General features: G+C 34.5%; 1 protein-coding gene across 1 annotated transcript; it reads right to left on the minus strand.

Annotated features, from left to right (window-relative positions):
* Positions 1–10,384: 10,384 nt before the first annotated feature.
* Positions 10,385–17,895, minus strand: LOC111372706 (nuclear transcription factor Y subunit A-3-like). The gene is made up of 3 exons (XM_022995097.1): positions 17,845–17,895; positions 17,243–17,410; positions 10,385–10,741 (listed from the first exon to the last, which is right to left on the minus strand). The coding sequence occupies exons 1-3, from the start codon at positions 17,893–17,895 to the stop codon at positions 10,385–10,387; spliced, it is 576 nt and encodes a 191-aa protein (XP_022850865.1).
* Positions 17,896–18,470: the final 575 nt, after the last annotated feature.

Consider the following 18,470-nt stretch of genomic DNA (forward strand, 5'->3'; position numbering starts at 1 on the left):
AGAAATTAAATCATGCCAATAAAAATAGCGCTATGCATTTTGAATTACAATATTATGATATTATGAAGTCAAAATAGTGTTACAATTTAATTCTCGGAATTCGTATGTTCTTCCCATAAATGATTGATTAATGCATTTCGATATGTATGTGGTTGTTGTAATATTTCGTGTTAACTTCAAATAATTGTGTTTGTTATATTTTAATTTTTTTTGTATTCTTATTTTAATAAATTCATTGACTATTATTTTTTGTATTATTAAAATTTATTATAAATACACATGATAATAACAACAACGACAACAATAATAATTTATTGTACGCAAAATAGTGCAACACTATTTACTTTGCAATATTTTACGCCAAAACAGTGCAAACCCTGAACACGACTTTAGAACCTAACTACTTTTTCACGTCTAAAGTTACTATGGCAGGACCTCCTTTCAAGGGTAAATTACAAGATAGATTTACAAAGAATTACAACCAAAGAAGAAGTGTGTAAGAAGGAAAGGGCCAAAGAGAAGAAAGAAGAACCTAAAAGTCAGAAAACTGAATGAATTGTCAACCAATCAAGAGACATAATGAACCAAGAAAAAACCTCAGCCATTGACCTGATCAAATGATCCTAAAGCCTCTCAACAAGCATGTCCAAGCCAAGCCACTAGTAAGATGATGCCACGTGGGCCTTTCTGTAGTCCAATTTGCAGCAAAGGCAAATTAGATAAATGGTACCTTAAAGCGGGTTAATGAGAAACACGATCTTACAACATTCCATCTATATTTTCCTATAAAGAATATCAAGAAAAAAAAAGTACAAACATGAATAAATAAATGTGATCGTGTCTATCAAGAAGCTAACTTCAACTTCACATATATAGCTCACCATCTTTTTCAATATTGAATTATTTGAGGCACTTTGTAAATCAAAATACTAGCCTCCTTTTTATTTAGACCTACACAAAAAGCAAATTTTGATATCAAAACAATTTAGAAGAAACATAGTATTTGAATGAATTCGGTTTAGATTTTAAAATCTTAGTTTAGCAACATCAAATTGGAAGAGAATTTGACAAACGACCAAAATCTATTGATTTGATGGGTTGAGAAAGACGACTAAAGTTATACCACACTAATTTTGGATGATTTTTGAACACCAAAAATCAGTGCCCAAAAAACTACGAAGTACCATTTTTTCGCAACCTCTCATAACTGGTGCCACCCTAAAAACGATCCAAATTGGTGATGAGAGAGAGAGAGAGAGAGAGAGAGAGATTTCCCAAGCAAGCTCTAAAAGTCTACAAGTTATCTAGATTTTTCTGACTTGATTTTGATATATACCTGTGTATACAAACTCAAGCAAAATTTGGGTATAGTCTTCATATTCTCATGCTATAATATGCATCTCGTATACTAAACTTCCACTTGTATATAGATGTGGTTAATGTAAAATGAATTATGTATTATAATGAATTTTTATTGAACATTATTAATTAATCTTTCCACTTTCTCTAACACTTACCGTTTATGATCCATCACCAATTCAAAAAAGCTTCAACAAACAAAAAAAGTTATCTAGCCACAACTTCAAGTACGGCTATCTTGTTATAACTTCACTCTATCGTTAACGTTATGATTTGTATGGTTTATAGTTACACTATAAACATAATAAATCACAGAAATTAACAATAATCAATCACACTGTTGGGAAAAATGTGTGGCAAAATTGTTTCATTTAACTAATGATAATTATTGCTTTGTTGGCTTTCTTAATTTCATGAATTTTTAAGACTGAGTTTCCATGTATTATATGTGTTGATGAAACATATTTAAATAAATGAGTTGTAGAGGAGCGTTGTTAAAGTCAATAAATTCAAGTGTACTCATGTTTTAGTGAAGTTCACACGTATGTTAGAATGTATCTTTGAACAAAATTGATACAGACATAAAATTGTGAGGAAAGATTCTTGTGATTGCCATATTATATTCTTTGTGTTGAAATGGAAGATTTTCCTTATTGGCTACTCAAAATTTTCAAGATCTTCAAGGAAGCATGATTTTCTATTTTGTGTTCAGTCGTATTTTATAGTAAGTTTCCTATTCATAATTTCCAAGATAGAGCTGAAAAATAAATGTGGAAATAAACTGGTTTAATTCGAATATTTCTTCGTCCACTCGAACAAACGAATGAACAAAATCCAGAGTGGATAAATCTTTTTGTTTCGCTTATTTATTAAAGAGTGCTAATTTTGATATTGTGATTAAAATAGAAAATAAAATGTGTTTTACTTTAAGAAACAAAATCAAATTTTTAGTAGATTTCAATAATTATTAATGAAATGTACAGTTTAAAAGTTGATAAAAATTGTGGATCATAAGATATATGATTAAAATTATTTGTTGACTTTAAGTTAAATTTTTATCAACATTTTTAATTAAACCAAGCAAGGATTAAATAAATATATTGGGTCTTTGAAAAAGAATATCAACTTACTCGAGATTAATATCTGTGGTAAGTTATTGATTCTCGTTAGGGATTCTTGATCTTTGATTAGTGCTAGAAACTAAGAGAATCGTTCACACCTTGGACAAGGGAAAAAAAAAATTGAAAGTCTCTCAAGTTTCTAGATGAGAGAGATGCCTACTAATGCTTTATTTATATTAAAAAGGAAGAAACTGTCTTGTTGTTTCTTCAATTTTTATATTGAAGATTGTCATTATTGAATAGCAAAGTGAATCCATTCATAGAGACGACATTTCGGCATGAAAAGAAAAGTTCGGATACGTTCATGGAGTGGCGTAAGGTCAAAGCTGATGAATTTGATCGCTCTCAATTGGTGGTTGAGAAACTAAAATGAGAAAGTTGTTAGCTGTTTTGCAAATTCTACTAATTATTTTTGTATTATAGTTAATTGATCGATGTGGTTGATCCCATAGTGACGTGGCTGAATTTCTTATTGTAAAACATACTTTCATGCTTTTAACTGAATTTAAGTTATGAAACTTATTTGAAAATCCCAAAAACGAGATTGAATTACTTGCTTATTGATTGCTTGACTCCAACACAGCCTTGTACCCGTTTCTTGGTAAAAAACTCGATCACCAAAGAAGAAGTTTGTTGTTCACAATGTAAGAACCCAATTTGAGATGTTATCTTCCAAAAATCAAGCATTTTTCCTCATGTATTATTCTTCCACTCTCTTAACCCGATTTTTTTTTTATTTTTTGCTTTTTCAGAATAATATGAATAATGGAAGTTGATGTGAGTTATGGATAGTGGGGAGGTTAACTTTCAAATTCAAATTTCAACCCCTCCCTCCAAAATTCACTTCCACGCAAACCGGGTTGGGTCAGATCAGCCCACATGGGTGACCCGTTTTCTTCCAACACTTATATTCTCAAGTTCCCGCATTGTCTTAAAGAAACGTGTTCATCCATAAATTCGAACAAATCATGAACCATACAACCAAAAAAAATAAAAAAATAAAAATTCCACTTTTATTTTTCTGCAATAACTTGTTGAAATCAAAAATTTTGATAACTACCTTTCAGCACCCTTTTAGGTTGTAAAAGACCAAGAATTTCTATCACAGATGCTCGAGTTCACCCAATCGTCAGCTACTTCCCTTTGAAGCTCCACTTTGCGTAGATAGGACTTCAATAACAAGTTACAACTCGTACAAGATCCCTCACAACGTCATTACAATTTTTGTAAGATTGCCTCTTAATTCAAAATTTATATTTTTATTTATTTTCTTAAATACACTTGAGAATTCTAAAATTATTTGTGATTGTTGTACAAGTGATTTGACCGTTGTATTTTAGGAGTGATTGTTAAAAAAGGTCACAACAGCTAACGACAAACATTTTCACTTTATGGCATCGTGCTACCATGAGATTCGATTAGTCGACAACTTTTATTTTTTACATTTAATTATTCTACAAGTTACTGCAACTAGTTATTCCCCAACATGAATTTTTCACATTATTACAGAAGTTTACTGAGATGTCACCATGGAATTGCATAATGCTTTCTAGGGAGGAGTAAATTGTCGTGTTGAGAGTGAGAGAACAGAGATGTGTCCTAACAAATAAGTAGCGAAATCAACTAATTAGCTTAGCCCTTTTCAAGTTCAAGACAGAGGGGCAGCTTGGGACAGATTTTAAGCTACATGATATATAGGGCCAGACAAGTAATGCACAAGAAGAATAATCTACTTATTACACAAGCTTGAATGTTTAGAAACCATTTCAAGAACATTTAGAAAAAATGTAGCCAAGAAACAGGTAAGTACCAAATTTATTCCTACGTACATAGATTTATCTACTCGTCATATTTCACTGATAAGCCAAGGATGAATTGCCAAGCCAGTTGCAGTCATGCAAGTTTCAACTGTTATATATTTATGGTATAAATATAAAATGTGAAAGAAATAATCAAATTAGATAAAGTGCCATAGTAGTAGGAAATGTGGCATTTGTGTGGGACGTCAGGGGTTCGAGTCACTCCCCACGCAGATATTAAAATGTCTTGATAAGGTCTTGGGCTTCCTTGACTAAAATAAATGATTTTTTTATTATTATTTAATGGGTAAAACTAGTCAGTATTTTCTGACTGTTTATTTTTGTAACAACCCACTAACAATAATTAAAATACCCACTACTCAGTCATTAAAATTCTGAATTAATCTCTGATCATGGTGTAGACTATTACTTCCATCCTGCCTATATAAACCCATATCTCATTTTGGAAAAAATACACACAAAAAAGAAAATAGAAAAATCCTCTTGTATCAATCCTTCATTTTCATATTCTGAATTTTTTATACTTGGGTTTTTACATACATTTTGGAGTACAATTGAGAGTTCTAGAAAAATCATTCGTGATTGTTGCACAAGTGGTTTACGATCGTTGTATCCTGGGAGTGATTGTCCACGGAGGTCGCAACAATTATCGACGAGCAATTTCACATTAGGACATCGTGCTATCATGAGACTCGATCGGACGATAAGTCTTATATTTCTGCATTTTATTGTTCTGAACATTACTGCAACTAATTATTATTCTAACAATCTAAAGTGAAATTATCTTTATAATTAGTTGACATGTCTGCCGTAGATATATCTGTTCCTAAGTATTCTGAAAGCCTGAGTTGTTTGATGGAAAGAATTTTAAGAGATGGCAAATGAAACTGTGATTTTATTTGATAACACTTAAAGTCGTTGATGCTATTGAATCAGATAAACTCATTTTTGCAATTGCTGATAATCCTACTGATAGGGAAATAGATGATTTAGTTAATTGCGAACATAAGGATTATATGTACAGGAATTATATTCTGAATTCTTTGACGTTAGATCTATATGATGTTTACTACTCGTTTAAATCTGCAAAAGATTTATGGAATTCATTAGAAAATAAATATGCTACAGAAAATGCTAGAATCAAGAAATTTGTTGTGGGAAAGTTTTTAGATTTTAAAATGAATGATGTTAGAACTGTGGTTAGTCAAGTTGAAGAATTGCATATTATAATTCACGAAATTATTGCTGAAGGATATAAAATCTGTGAGGGCTATAATTGAAAAATTGCCACCTTCTTTGAAAGAGTATAAAAATAGTTTGAAGCATAAGAGAAAAGAAATGTCCTTAGAGGATCTGATTATTAGGATTAGAATTGAGGAGGACAATAGAATGACAGAACGTAAAGAAAGGCCATACTTTGATACCAAGGCTAATCTTATTGAAGGAAGTTCTGGCAGTAAGAAACCAATTCGAAATTTTACAAGGGGTCAGAATTTTAAAGGCAGAAATAAGGGAAATCAATTTGTAGGAAAGAACAATCGGTCTACACCCCAGTTTAAGAATAAAATTTTTGGTGACTGTTCTGTTTGTGGTAAACCAGGTCACCTTGCAAAGGATTGCAGAAATAGGAAAGGAAAAGCTGTGAAGCATCAAGCACATGTGGTAGAGGATGGGAATTTCTCTGCTATGGCGACAGAAGTGAATCTAGTAAGCAACATAACAGACTGGTGGGTAGATTCTGGAGCCACCAAGCATATTTGTTGCACGAGAGGTGCATTTTCTTCATTCAGTCCCGCTAGTGATGGAGAATGTCTGTTCATGAGGAATGCTTCCTCCTCCAAAATCGAGGGGAAAGGAACTGTGACGCTTAGATTTACTTCTGAAAATATCCTTAATTTGAAGAATGTTCTTTATGTACCTGATATTAGGAAAAATCTAGTGTCTGGATCTATCTTAGTCAAAAAGGATTTTAAGATTGTATTTGAAAGTGGTCAAATTGTACTGTCTAAGGGTGGTTCCTTTGTTGGGAAAGGGTATGCAGATGAGAGTCTGTTTAAACTCAATGTCTCTGTGATTAACAATAAAGCATCTAGCTCTTTCATTTACTTGTTGGATTCTTATGATTTGTGGCATGCTAGATTTGGACACGTTAATAAAACTTCCATTAAAAAATTAATGACTTTGGGAAACATTCCCAAAATCGATAATTATCCAAATTCAAAATGTGAAACGTGCGTTGAATCTAAATATTCTAGAAAACCATTTCCTCGCGTCGATAGGACTACTTTGGTTTTAAGTTTGATACATTCTGATTTATGTGACTTAAAATGATATGTTACTCGTGGTGAAAATAAATATTTCTTAACTTTCATTGATGATTATTCTCGATATTGTTATATTTATCTACTTAAGAGCAAGGATGGAAGCTATTCAAAATTTATGTCCTATAAAACTGAAGTAGAAAATCAGCTAGATAAAATTATTAAAGTTTTAAGATCTGATAGGGGAGGAGAATATACATGAGATTTTGATAGATTTTGTGTTGAGAATGGTATTATTCATGAGACTACTCTACCTTATTCTCCCCAATCTAATGGTGTAGCTGAAAGGAAAAATCGAACCCTTAAGGATATGGTCATATCAATGCTAAGTTCTTTTGGATTACCTTTTAACATGTGGGGGAAATCACTTTTTACTGCATGTTATATTCTTAACAGAATTTCTAGTAAGAAAAATAATAAGCCTCCTTATGAAATGTGGAAGGGTAGAACACCTTCATAAAAATATCTTAAAGTGTGGGGGTGTTTAACTAAAACTTCTATTCCAACACGTAAGAGAACTAAACTTGGTCCCAAAACTGTTGATTGTGTTTTTATAGGCTATGCTTTTTATAGTAATGCCTACAGATTTTTAGTTATTGACTCTAAAAATAATTTGATTGAAAAAAACACAATATTTGAAACTAGAGGTGCTGAATTTTTTGAGAATAGATTTCCGTTTAAAGAAAAGATTGAAGGACCAAGTAGTTCTTTTAGTATTCCTCCTAGTGTTAGAGAGGAGCCATTTGAATTAGAAGAAGCTGAAATTAGGAGAAGCAAAAGACCTAGGACCACTACTTCTTTCGGTCCTGACTTTATAACTTATTTAGTAGAGGATGATCCTAGTACTTTTGGTGAATCTATGCTTTCACCGGATTCTATATTTTGGAAGGAAGCTGTAAATAGTGAATATGATTCAATTATGTCTAATAATACTTGGGAGTTAGTGGACTTACCTCAAGGATGTAAGACACTTAGGTGTAGATGATTGTTTAAGAAAAAACTTAAACCTGATGGTTCAATTGATAAGTATAAAGCAAGACTTGTAGTTAAAGGTTATAAACAAAAAGAAGGAGTTGACTTCTTTGATACTTATTCACCCGTTACTAGGATTACCTCTATTACGATGTTAATTGCAATTGCCTCACTGTATGATCTTATTATACATCAAATGGATGTCAAGACTGCATTTTTAAATGGAGACTTAGAAGAGGAGATTTATATGGATCAGCCTGAAGGATTTGTCGTAGAAGGCCTTGAGGATAAAGTATGTAGACTTAAAAAATCCCTTTATGGCCTTAAACAAGCTCCTAAGCAATGGCACGAAAAATTTGATATAGTTTTGACATCAAGTGGTTATGTGATAAATGAAGCAGATAAATGCATATATAGCAAATTTGAAAATAATTGTGGTGTGATAATTTGCTTATATGTTGATGATATGCTGATTATGTGAACTAGTTTAGATGTGGTTAATAAAACTAAGCAGTTTCTGAACAAGCACTTTGAAATGAAAGATTTGGGTGTTGCTGATGTTATTCTAGGAATCAAAATAGTAAAACATTCTGAAGGAATTATTTTGACCCAATCACATTATGTAGAAAAGATGCTTAAAAAGTTTAATCAATACAACTGTATTCCTGCTAAAACACCTTATGATGCAAGCCATCATTTGAGAAAACATTCAGGTCCTAGTGTTTCCGCTTTTGAGTATGCTAAAGTAATCGGCAGTCTCATGTATCTCATGAACTGTGCAATACTTGATATAGCATATGTTGTCGGTAGACTTAGCAGGTATACTAGTAATCCTAACAATGAACATTGGGATGCTCTCATTCGAGTCTTGAGGTATTTGAGATACACTCTAGACCGGGGGATACATTATACCAGATTCCCTGCTATACTTGAGGGATATTGTGATGCTAATTGGATTTTCGATACCAGTGAAAGTAAATCTACAAGTGGATATGTATTTACATTAGCAGGCGGTGCTGTCTCCTGAAAATCCACTAAGCAAACCTGCATTGCTAGATCTACTATTGAATCTGAGTTCATAGCTTTAGATAAGGCAGGTGAGGAGGTTGAATGGTTAAGGAATTTTCTTATGGATGTTCCTTTGTGGTCTAAACCATTTCCAACTATTTCAATACATTGTGACAGTGAAGCAGCTATCTCAAGAGCTCAAAATTCATCCTACAATAGAAAGTCTAGACATATTCGTAGGAGGCACAATATTGTGCGTCAGCTGCTTAAGGATGTGATTATAGCTACTGACTATGTGAAGTCAAGTGATAACATTGCTGACCCATTAACCAAAGGATTGGCTAGAGAACTAATTCAACAAACATCGAAGGGGATGGGGCTAAAGCCTATTATTTATTAGATCACCTCTAATGGAGACCCAACCTTACAATTGGAGATCCCATGGTCAAGGTTCAATGGGACAACAAAGTTATTGGAGTGGTCTGTGGGGGTACTACATTGGATTTATTCCAAATCCCTTTCTATGATGCGTAGTACCAACTGTGTTGATTAGAGGATGAGCTAATGCTCTTAATGCTTACTATAGCTGATATTCAGTGGGGTGTTTAGATACAGTGCACCCTTGATAGTAGCACCTATTTGAGTGTGAAAGTGGGGGCACTTCCTATGAGAATTGAGGCGAATTCTCTAGAGCACTCAAAGAAACTGGGAAAGTTCACGGCTGAAATGAACACAATCGCGAGAACTCAATGACTGTTCTAAAAATCATGTGTGTGTTTTATTGTCTCAATTTGCAACTATAATTTTGGTGTCTTCCTAACAGTGCGGTGTCTCACTCTTCCTTCTTGCAGAACTCATCCAATTGTAGAGTTCAAGATATAGTTCACTCTACAGTTAGTAAGCTTGATAGAATATACAAAGTCAAGGTTCAAGTCGATAGACACTTAAGCCTGCATGATTTCTACCGTACTCCAGAGTAATATTTTCATTTATCTTATTTTTTTTTTATGTGGGGGATTGTTATATATTTATGGTATAAATATAAAATGTGAAAGAAATAATCAAATTAGATAAAGTGTCATAGTGGTGGGAAATGTGACATTTGTGTGAGAGACGTCAGGGGTTCGAGTCACTCCCCACGTAGATATTAAAATGTCTTGATTGGGCCTTGGGCTTCCTTGACTAAAATAAATGATTTTATTATTATTATTTAATGGGTAAAACTAGCCAGTATTTTCTAACTGTTTGTTTTGTAACAACCCACTAACAGTCATTAAAATGCCCACTGCTCAGTCATTAAAATTCTGAAATAATTTTTGATCATGGTGGAGACTATTACTTCCATCCTGCCTATATAAACTCATATCTTGTTTTGAGAAAAATACACACAAAAAAGAAAATAAAAAAAATCCTCTTGTATCAATCCTTCATTTTCATATTCTGAATTTTTTATACTCGAGTTTTTTTACATACATTCTGGAGTACAATTGAGAGTTCTAGAAAAATCATTCGTGATTACTGCACAAGTGGTTTACAATCATTGTATCCTGGGAGTTATTATACACGGAGGTCACGGCAATTATCGATGAGCAATTTCACTTTAGAATATCGTGCTATCACGAGACTCGATCGGACGATAAGTCTTATATTTCTGCATTTTGTTGTTCTGAACATTACTGTAACTAATTATTATTCTAACGCCAACTGCTCATCCTCGTCATATTTCACTGATAAGCCAACGATGAATTGCCAAGCCAGTTGCAGTCATGCAAGTTCCAACTGCTCATTGGACAATGGAAGCATAATGCCTAAATCCACTGTATACAAGGGTACTACTACCTTGCATAGAAATAGCCAAGCGGGACGGGAACCTTCTTTCTGCTAGTGGAAAAATGACATCATCGCAGGCAATTCTTGAAACTTCAGTGCTGGTTGTAGTGGGAACATCATGCTTGTTAGTTTGAATCGCATGTGCATCACAATTTAGCGTATCTCCCATCTGATTGAAATGAAGTGAGTCCTGGGAGCTCGAGAGATATGCAGAGTCAGATTGCTGATGCTGCTTCTTGCTGAGAAAACGACCACCAAAACCTCTAACTCTATTTAGTGCATGAAGATGCCAAGACTTGAGCAGATAGGGCTACATAATCAAATGCAAGAACGATAATTTCAACTTTAAAGGTTACATTTGATTAAAAAAATTATAATGCATTAGTGTTGGTAAGTCAGTGACAACTTAAAAGCAAGATAAGGATGTAGGTATGTAGAGTAGCAGTAAGAAAATATATTCATATCGACACATTAAAAAGTTAGATAAAAAATAAGTCATTTTACTCTGGTATGAATTATAGTTTATTATATGAATTATAGTTTATTAACTATTTCTATGGGCCAAGTATATTACTCTCAGTAATCTAAAATTTTGAACTTCAAATGATAATCTGAAGATATAATTATATTCTTTATTCAATCACTAGCCTACGAAAATCTCTCCCTTGCTTATGCAGTTCATCGTTTGAGTTATATAGCTATCCCTTCCCGACAATCTTTAAATTTGTTGCTTAAAGGACAAAATATAAAAAATGACCCATAAAAACCCTCCAACCTCGAACCAGAAATAAATTGGGACTAGAGGAAATTACACCACAACTAGAATTCAAAGATATCAATTCTAAAATAAGGTATAAAATATAATTGAGCATAAATCAGGTTTTAATCAAATTAATATTACTCTGCTCGTCTCTCACTCTCACTCTCTACCCTAATTTAATCCGACGACATTTCTCTACACCCATACTTTTGGTGCCATCTCTTGGACTTCCATTGGTTTTTCCCAACAAATTTGTTGTATTGAAGCACGGTAGAGTAGTCAATTGGTTGAGAGAAAGTCTAAATGCTCGAAAGGAAATATATCCCGAAAATTGGATAAATTGGCTGGTTAATTGGTTCAATTGATGGATTACCCACAGTATTATGGACCTCAATTGGATATTGTTGGGTAGAATTCATCATTTGTAATGCATTTAGTCCATCAATGGACTGATTGCCTGTTTTTGCAAAAACTGTTTGCGACTGTGAAATTTTTTATTCTGGTCATCGACGTGTGGGAGTGGTTTTGATGAATCAAGACCATGAAATCGGTCACCTTGGTAGGTAGAATTGGCTGGTGGTGGTCCTGGACCATGGGTGTTTTCGGAGTGGCAAGAATCTGGATGGAGGCTATGAGTTACTTGTTATCTTGAGGCCAGATTTTAGTTCGATTTGGTTGTTTGGATTGATGTTTGTAATGGGTTTGTATAGGTTGAAGAGGGGAATTTATTGGTGGTGGATTTCTGTGGCCATGGTAACCGGAAGTTGGTGTTTGTAATGGATTTTTAGATGGTTTTGGCGTTGGTGACTTACTTGGTTGTTGCGTTGTTAGTGGTTGTGGTGGTAGTACAATATTGGTGGTTGGGGTGGAGTGTTGCAGTGATAGCTATAGTGGAATGTTGGTGATGGATCAATGTCTACAGGTGGTGATGGTGGCAGTGTATATGTCACAATTGATTGAGTTTCTGTGACCAAAATCTCTTAAATATGTGATCTATCAAAATGTATGGGTCACATGTCAAAGTACATAGGTCACAGATCGATTCAAGAGGTTTGGTTACAGAACATTGGACCATATCACAGTCACATGTAACAGAATACATCTCAAAGTGCATAGGTCCTAGGTCACAGATTCAAAAGATTTGGTCACGAACCAAAGAGGTTTGTTCACAAGCCATTGAATCAAATCATAGGTCACTTGCCAAGTGCACAGTTCATAGTCACGATACAAGAGATCTGGTCACAGATCATTACTTCAGGCCACATGTCACAGATTCAAGAGATTTGGCCACAGACCGTTGGATCAGGTCACAGACATCTATGTTAAAGTGCATAGGTCAAATGTCACAAATTCAAGAGATTTGATTACATGCCATTGATTTCTCTAACCTCAGTTATCTTAACCGGTCGCAAATTCATTTAACCAAATCTTGACAATGAGAATCGAAGTTTTTTACTTCTATAAGTATTCTGTAAGTTACACAAGTCGATGTTCTCCAACGATCATTATATTTTTCTGTCTATCTCTACTTTCTGAGCCAAAGATGCTCATGTTTGTCGTTGAAGAAGTAATTGACGGATGGATGTCGACAACTGGTGTGCGAGGGTAGGTAGGTTAGGTATGGGATTTGAGGTGGCGACGATCATGTTCGTTGCTGAAGAAGTTATCAGCACGTGGATGCCGATGACTGGTGTGCAAGGATAGGTGGGATAGGTGTGGGTAAATTAATTTAATTTGATAATATTATTGTTTAAAATTAAAAATAAAATTAACACCTGACTTTTGCCTTTTGAAAACTTAATATCTGGAAATTGATTTGATGCATTTGTAATACCTGACTTATATTTTTTCCCTTGGGACTATTTTTCGTCTCACTTGTTGGGTTTTTGATACCCAATAAATCCCAAGTCATGATGTTAACGTGGATTAGTTATTTCATAGACATAGGTCTATTAATGAAATAAGTCCAGCAACTAAGTCCATGAGCTCCACTCAACCCAATTGTATTCCCTCTCGGACGGCTTGAATCTTAGGCCGTTTAAGTCTCTTAGAGGTTCAATTTAAGGCCTAACTCTAGACTACACATAAGACAATAACCCTAGCCACTTAACCCTAGCCACTTTCATGTATGGTTTGTGTGGTTTCGTGAGAAAAATAGGAGAATCTCGGTTGCCCCCTTTGGTGTGTGAAAAATAGCCCCAGAAGTGTCCAAAACGCTTGTTTAGTTCGTGTAATTGGTAGTTCCTTCATATCTTACCTTTGTGGGGTCTTTTCCTAGCCTTTGTGGCCACAAATCATCACCTTTTTTGGTCATACGTGGGTAAGATTGAATAGCAATCGAGGTGAATTATATTGGTTATGGTTTGAAGTCGGTTGGATTGATTGTTGGTAGAGAAAGGTAGGGGTTGAGCTCGAAAAGTATCGAATTGAAGGTCCTTGGAGAGAGCTTCTGCAACATTTTGTATCAGAGCTTCAAGGTGGTGGTTTTGGCTCATAAAATATAGCAAAAAAGTCCAGGAGACCAGGTGGAACGAAGTAGAAACAGTTCGAAGAAGCTGTTCAAAAAACTACCCAAAATCCGAACTTGTTTTCGTGTTTTCTAACCAATCCAAAAGGAGTTTTTGGAAACAAAGACCACTGGTGTGACGTACAGGTGGTGATGGTGGCGGCGCCAGACATCCAGCGTGTGTGTGCGAATCTCAAGACGGTCTCTACAGGCAATTTGTTCTTAATGATGTTTCTAACATTTTTTGTGTTGAAAGTTCTCTTTTTTAGGGTGTGCAGTAGAATCTGGACAGAGTTGTTTTTCGGACATTCGGGACTCGATCGCGATTTGTTTGTTGCTGCTGTTTACAGAGACTTTAGGACAAATAGTAGTGGTCCTAAAGTGATAAATTCGCGTGTCTCATGATTTATGAACTCAGTTCGGTCCGCTCTGGTATATTGGCTTATCTCAGTTTAAATTTCAACATTGGGGCATCATCGTGTGGGGGTGACTCTAGGTTTGTGGTTACCGTGAAAGTATAACATTACTTGTGCTAGAATTTAGGAGATATTTGTCATATTTGAAGTGTTGGATTTAATTGCAAGTTAATAATTGTTACTGTGTTTAAAGGGTGTTTGAGAGTAATTTTTCACCTCAAAAAATTGATTTTTTGACATTATTTCACTATTCCAACCGTAAAGTTTGATTTCATCTCTCACAAATGGCCCCCACTTTTCTTCTAACGATCAAAAAATCAATTCTCAAAATCGCTTCCAAACGGGGCCTTAATTTACTGCATTGCGTGAGAATTCAAACTTTTGTTTATATACCTTCGTGTTTACATTAATTATCCCACTAGAACACTTGGACTTGACCCATTCGAGCATTCCCTTAATCTAAAATCGTGAATCTTACGAAACCCTGTGAATCTAGAACGGTGTATATTGTGGCTTTAGAATTACTTTGTGTGATCTATCTGTGCATTTGGTTGTTCTGCTTTTTCTCAAAATGTCTTCACACTTTGAAGTTAAAATTTTTAATGGGAAATGAGATTTTTCAATTTGGCAATAAAAGATGAAGGGTATTTTGGTCCAACAAAAAGTTTCAAAAATCATAGATTGTAAATTTTCTGCATACTTAACGAAAGCACAAAACGAAGAGTATGTAAACTTGCACACACTTCAATTATTTTACACTTGCCTAATACTGTTTTGAGAAAAGTAGGAAAATTTAATTCTACAAAAGAACTTTGGAAAAAGTTGGAGGACTTATATTTGCTTAAATCCACTCCTAATAAGCTGTACTTGCTTGAACGATTTTTTAGCTTTAAAGTGGACCCTTCAAATGATTTTGATGACAATTTGATATCTTTAACAAGTTAGTTGAAGATATCGTTAATTGTGATAAAAAGGTATTTGAAATATATAAGGCTATTACCTTGCTTAATTCCATGTCTGATTCATATAGGAAAGTTAAGAATGTAATTAAGTACGATAGGGACACCTTAACACTCGAGATTATCATAGACTCACTTAGGATTAAGAAGATAGAGATTAAGGCTGAAAAAGAGGATAAGAGGAGTGACGAGTTACATATGATGAGGAGTATGATGAAATTTAAGCAAATACATTTAGGTAGAACTCAAGACAGTAGTGATTCGAGTAATGACTTGAATGATGAGGGTAGTAAGACGGGCAAGGGATGAGACAAGTCTAGTGGTAAACAGTGTTACAGTTGTGGTAAGTCTGGACACTTTATTAGGGACTGTCCCAAGAAGAAGAATAAGCTGAAGTGTAAGATAAAAGGCGAGGAATTTGGCTTTAGGATAGAGTGACGATCCTAGTGAGGTTTATTGAGAGTAAACCTAGTTACTACATGTGCATATGTATGTGATCCTTTCTGCATGTGTGTGTTTGCCTAATTTGTTGCATGATGATATGCTGCATTTCAATGTGTTTAATATGTACATTTGCATAAATTTGAGACAATATGATTACTTGGTGTAATTGCTTGCATCCATAGTAGGTTAGGATACATCTGCAGTGTGTTTGATATCTTTTGGTGATGTGGATTATAGATGCCTAGGGATATATTGTAGTTTGTATCGGGGACGTAGAGTGCGACATTTGGATCACGAGTGGAGATGTAACTAAATTTCTAGAATCATTTATCTGTAAAGAGACTCTAATCAAGTGAAGTGTGTGAGGGAGGCACTTCTATCACTTTTGTTAGGTGGAGACCTATTATCCACGTAGTTTGGGAGAAGTGATATGGAGATAGAGGATTATCCTGTAGACTTAGGATCCATTGTGACCTACCACTTAGACATGAGTGATCAATCTGGTGAGCATGGTAGGCAATGAGAGGAGATATGTGTTCTTGAGGTGTGAGCAACACGGAATGAGATAGGATAAGTGTAGTAAGATCTTTTCGTAGGGTCATTTATGCATTTATTATATATGTGTTGGCCGTGTGTTTGATTATTCTATGTGAACGAGTTTCTGAAAGGATCTATATGTGTTATCCTATAATATATCATCATCGCATATGTATTTGCTCTTGATTGTTACTGTTAAATATTTGTTTCTACTTAGGTGTTCTTGACCTTAGCCTCAGTGAGTACATAGAGCAAGTATGGTTTGTGTTTCAGGTTGAAAATACGAGCTAAGGTTTGTGATCTAATTTTATTAGCTACCTTGATTATACAAGTGCTAACTGAGTGTTTTGATTGCTTACAAATTTATTGGGTATCAAGCTGGAGATTTGTTGGGTTTTTGATACTCAATAAACCTCGTGCTATAATGTCAACGTGGGTTAATTATTTCATGGGCATATGCCGATGAATGAAATAAGTCCAATAACCAAGTCCATTAGCTTCAACTGGCCCAATTGTATTCCCTCTTGAATGACTTGAATCTTGGCTCGTTTAAGTCCATTAGAAGTCCAACTTAAAGCCTAATCCTAGACTACATATAAGGCAATAACCCTAACCACTTTCATGTATGATTTGTGTGGTTTTGTAAGAAAAATAGGACAATCCCAGTTGCCCCCTTTGGTGTGTGAAAAACACCCCTTAAAAGTGTCTAAAATGCTTGTTTACTTTGTGTAATTGGTGGTTCCTTCATAGCCTACCTTTGTGGTGTCTTCTCCTAGTGGCCACAAATCATCACATTTTCTTGTCCTACATGGATAAGATTGAATAGTAAACGAGGTAAATTATATTGGTTGTGGTTTGGAGCCGGTTGGATTGATTGTTGGTAGAAAAATGTACGTTGGATTGAGCTCGAAAAACATCAAATTGAAGATCCTTGGAGAGAGCTTCCGCAACATCACCCCATACCATCTTTCAAGTAGAGAATTATCTATTTCTCATTTTATCAATTGAAGTTTAAAAAATGTACACATAAAAACAAATTGAACCCCAACAAAAGGGAGAAATCAAAACAATCTTAAAGCGCTTTGAATACCTTGCTACCATTTGATATTTCCGTGTCAGAAAAAGTAACTTTTAAATGTAAGTATATATATCCAAACAAATAATCGAGGTGAGACTCACAACTACTCACTTTCCTAGTTTTGACGAGCTTGTTTTGAGCCTCAAGCTTTGAACATGTCTTTCTCCTCTTGAGTATTCCATGATAGTGTTTTGCATTGACATACATAGGACCATCCTCAGACAGATTAATGGGTAGTGGGACCCGAGCACAAGATGCCCCCATCATATGTGGTAGAACCTGAAGAAGAAATTTCAAGTCAACAACAATTTTAAAAAAGTATTAATTGAAATAAATAAACAGGGGATATTTATTGTTTAGTTATAGGAAATAACTAAATGTGTAGACAAAATAGATCACTTTAAAGAGATGAAAATCAAAAGCCACATAAGCCCTCTAATTTTCCATGACCAACAGACCGAAGATCATTTAGCGAAGTGGCATATTTCAATTTCCTTTTAGGCAAGTTGAGGATTTATAATAAATCAAAAAGGACGATTAGGAAACCACATGCAGCACAAAGTCTAAGAATATAGAATAAGACCACGAGCAAAATATCGCGGATGCTCAATAGCATTCCTAATGCAGCGAAAGAAGGCTGTAGGAATATTACACGTACAAAAAAAATGACATAAGTTAACATTTCAAACATTCGAATTGTGAGAATGACTTACCAGAGTATGAAGTCTGTATGCAGTAAATAACCCACCCTGTTTGAGCCCCATTATTTCTCATTACATTAAATTAAAATTTTCTCTCTCCTACTTTTAACCACACAATCTCCAATAAAATAATATTACACGTAAATCAAAAACTTTTCAACCACTCATTTTTAAAAAAAAAATACTATTCATCTCATTATAATCTACAAATAATGGGGCTCAAACGGCCCCTTATGTAGGTATCAGAATGAGCACATGGAATCTACATCTATAGTGGGATGATATGAATAAAAATCAGTTCCAAATTACTTCAACTAAGCCTTCTCTCGTACTTGATAAAAATTGCTTCCAATTAAAATAAAAGAATTTTAATGTGGAGCATGAACTTACCATTGATCGGCATATTTCGGACTGTGCACTAATGGAAAAATTTGGATTGCTGAAAAACAAAGCAGGTTTTGGGTCTTGTGCATGATTCACGTAGCTTTCACTTTGTACTATATCAATTGAAAGGAAAACAGTTTCATTACATAGTACACCGTCATTAGAGAGGAGAAATAGAAGATGATAATTAAGAATAAGAATAATAATCCATCATGGATGTTACAATACAACACAAAAGAATCCACTGTTTGACA

Source organism: Olea europaea, chromosome 2 (genome assembly GCF_002742605.1).
Source record: "Olea europaea var. sylvestris chromosome 2, O_europaea_v1, whole genome shotgun sequence".
NCBI classification, from domain to species: domain Eukaryota; kingdom Viridiplantae; phylum Streptophyta; class Magnoliopsida; order Lamiales; family Oleaceae; genus Olea; species Olea europaea.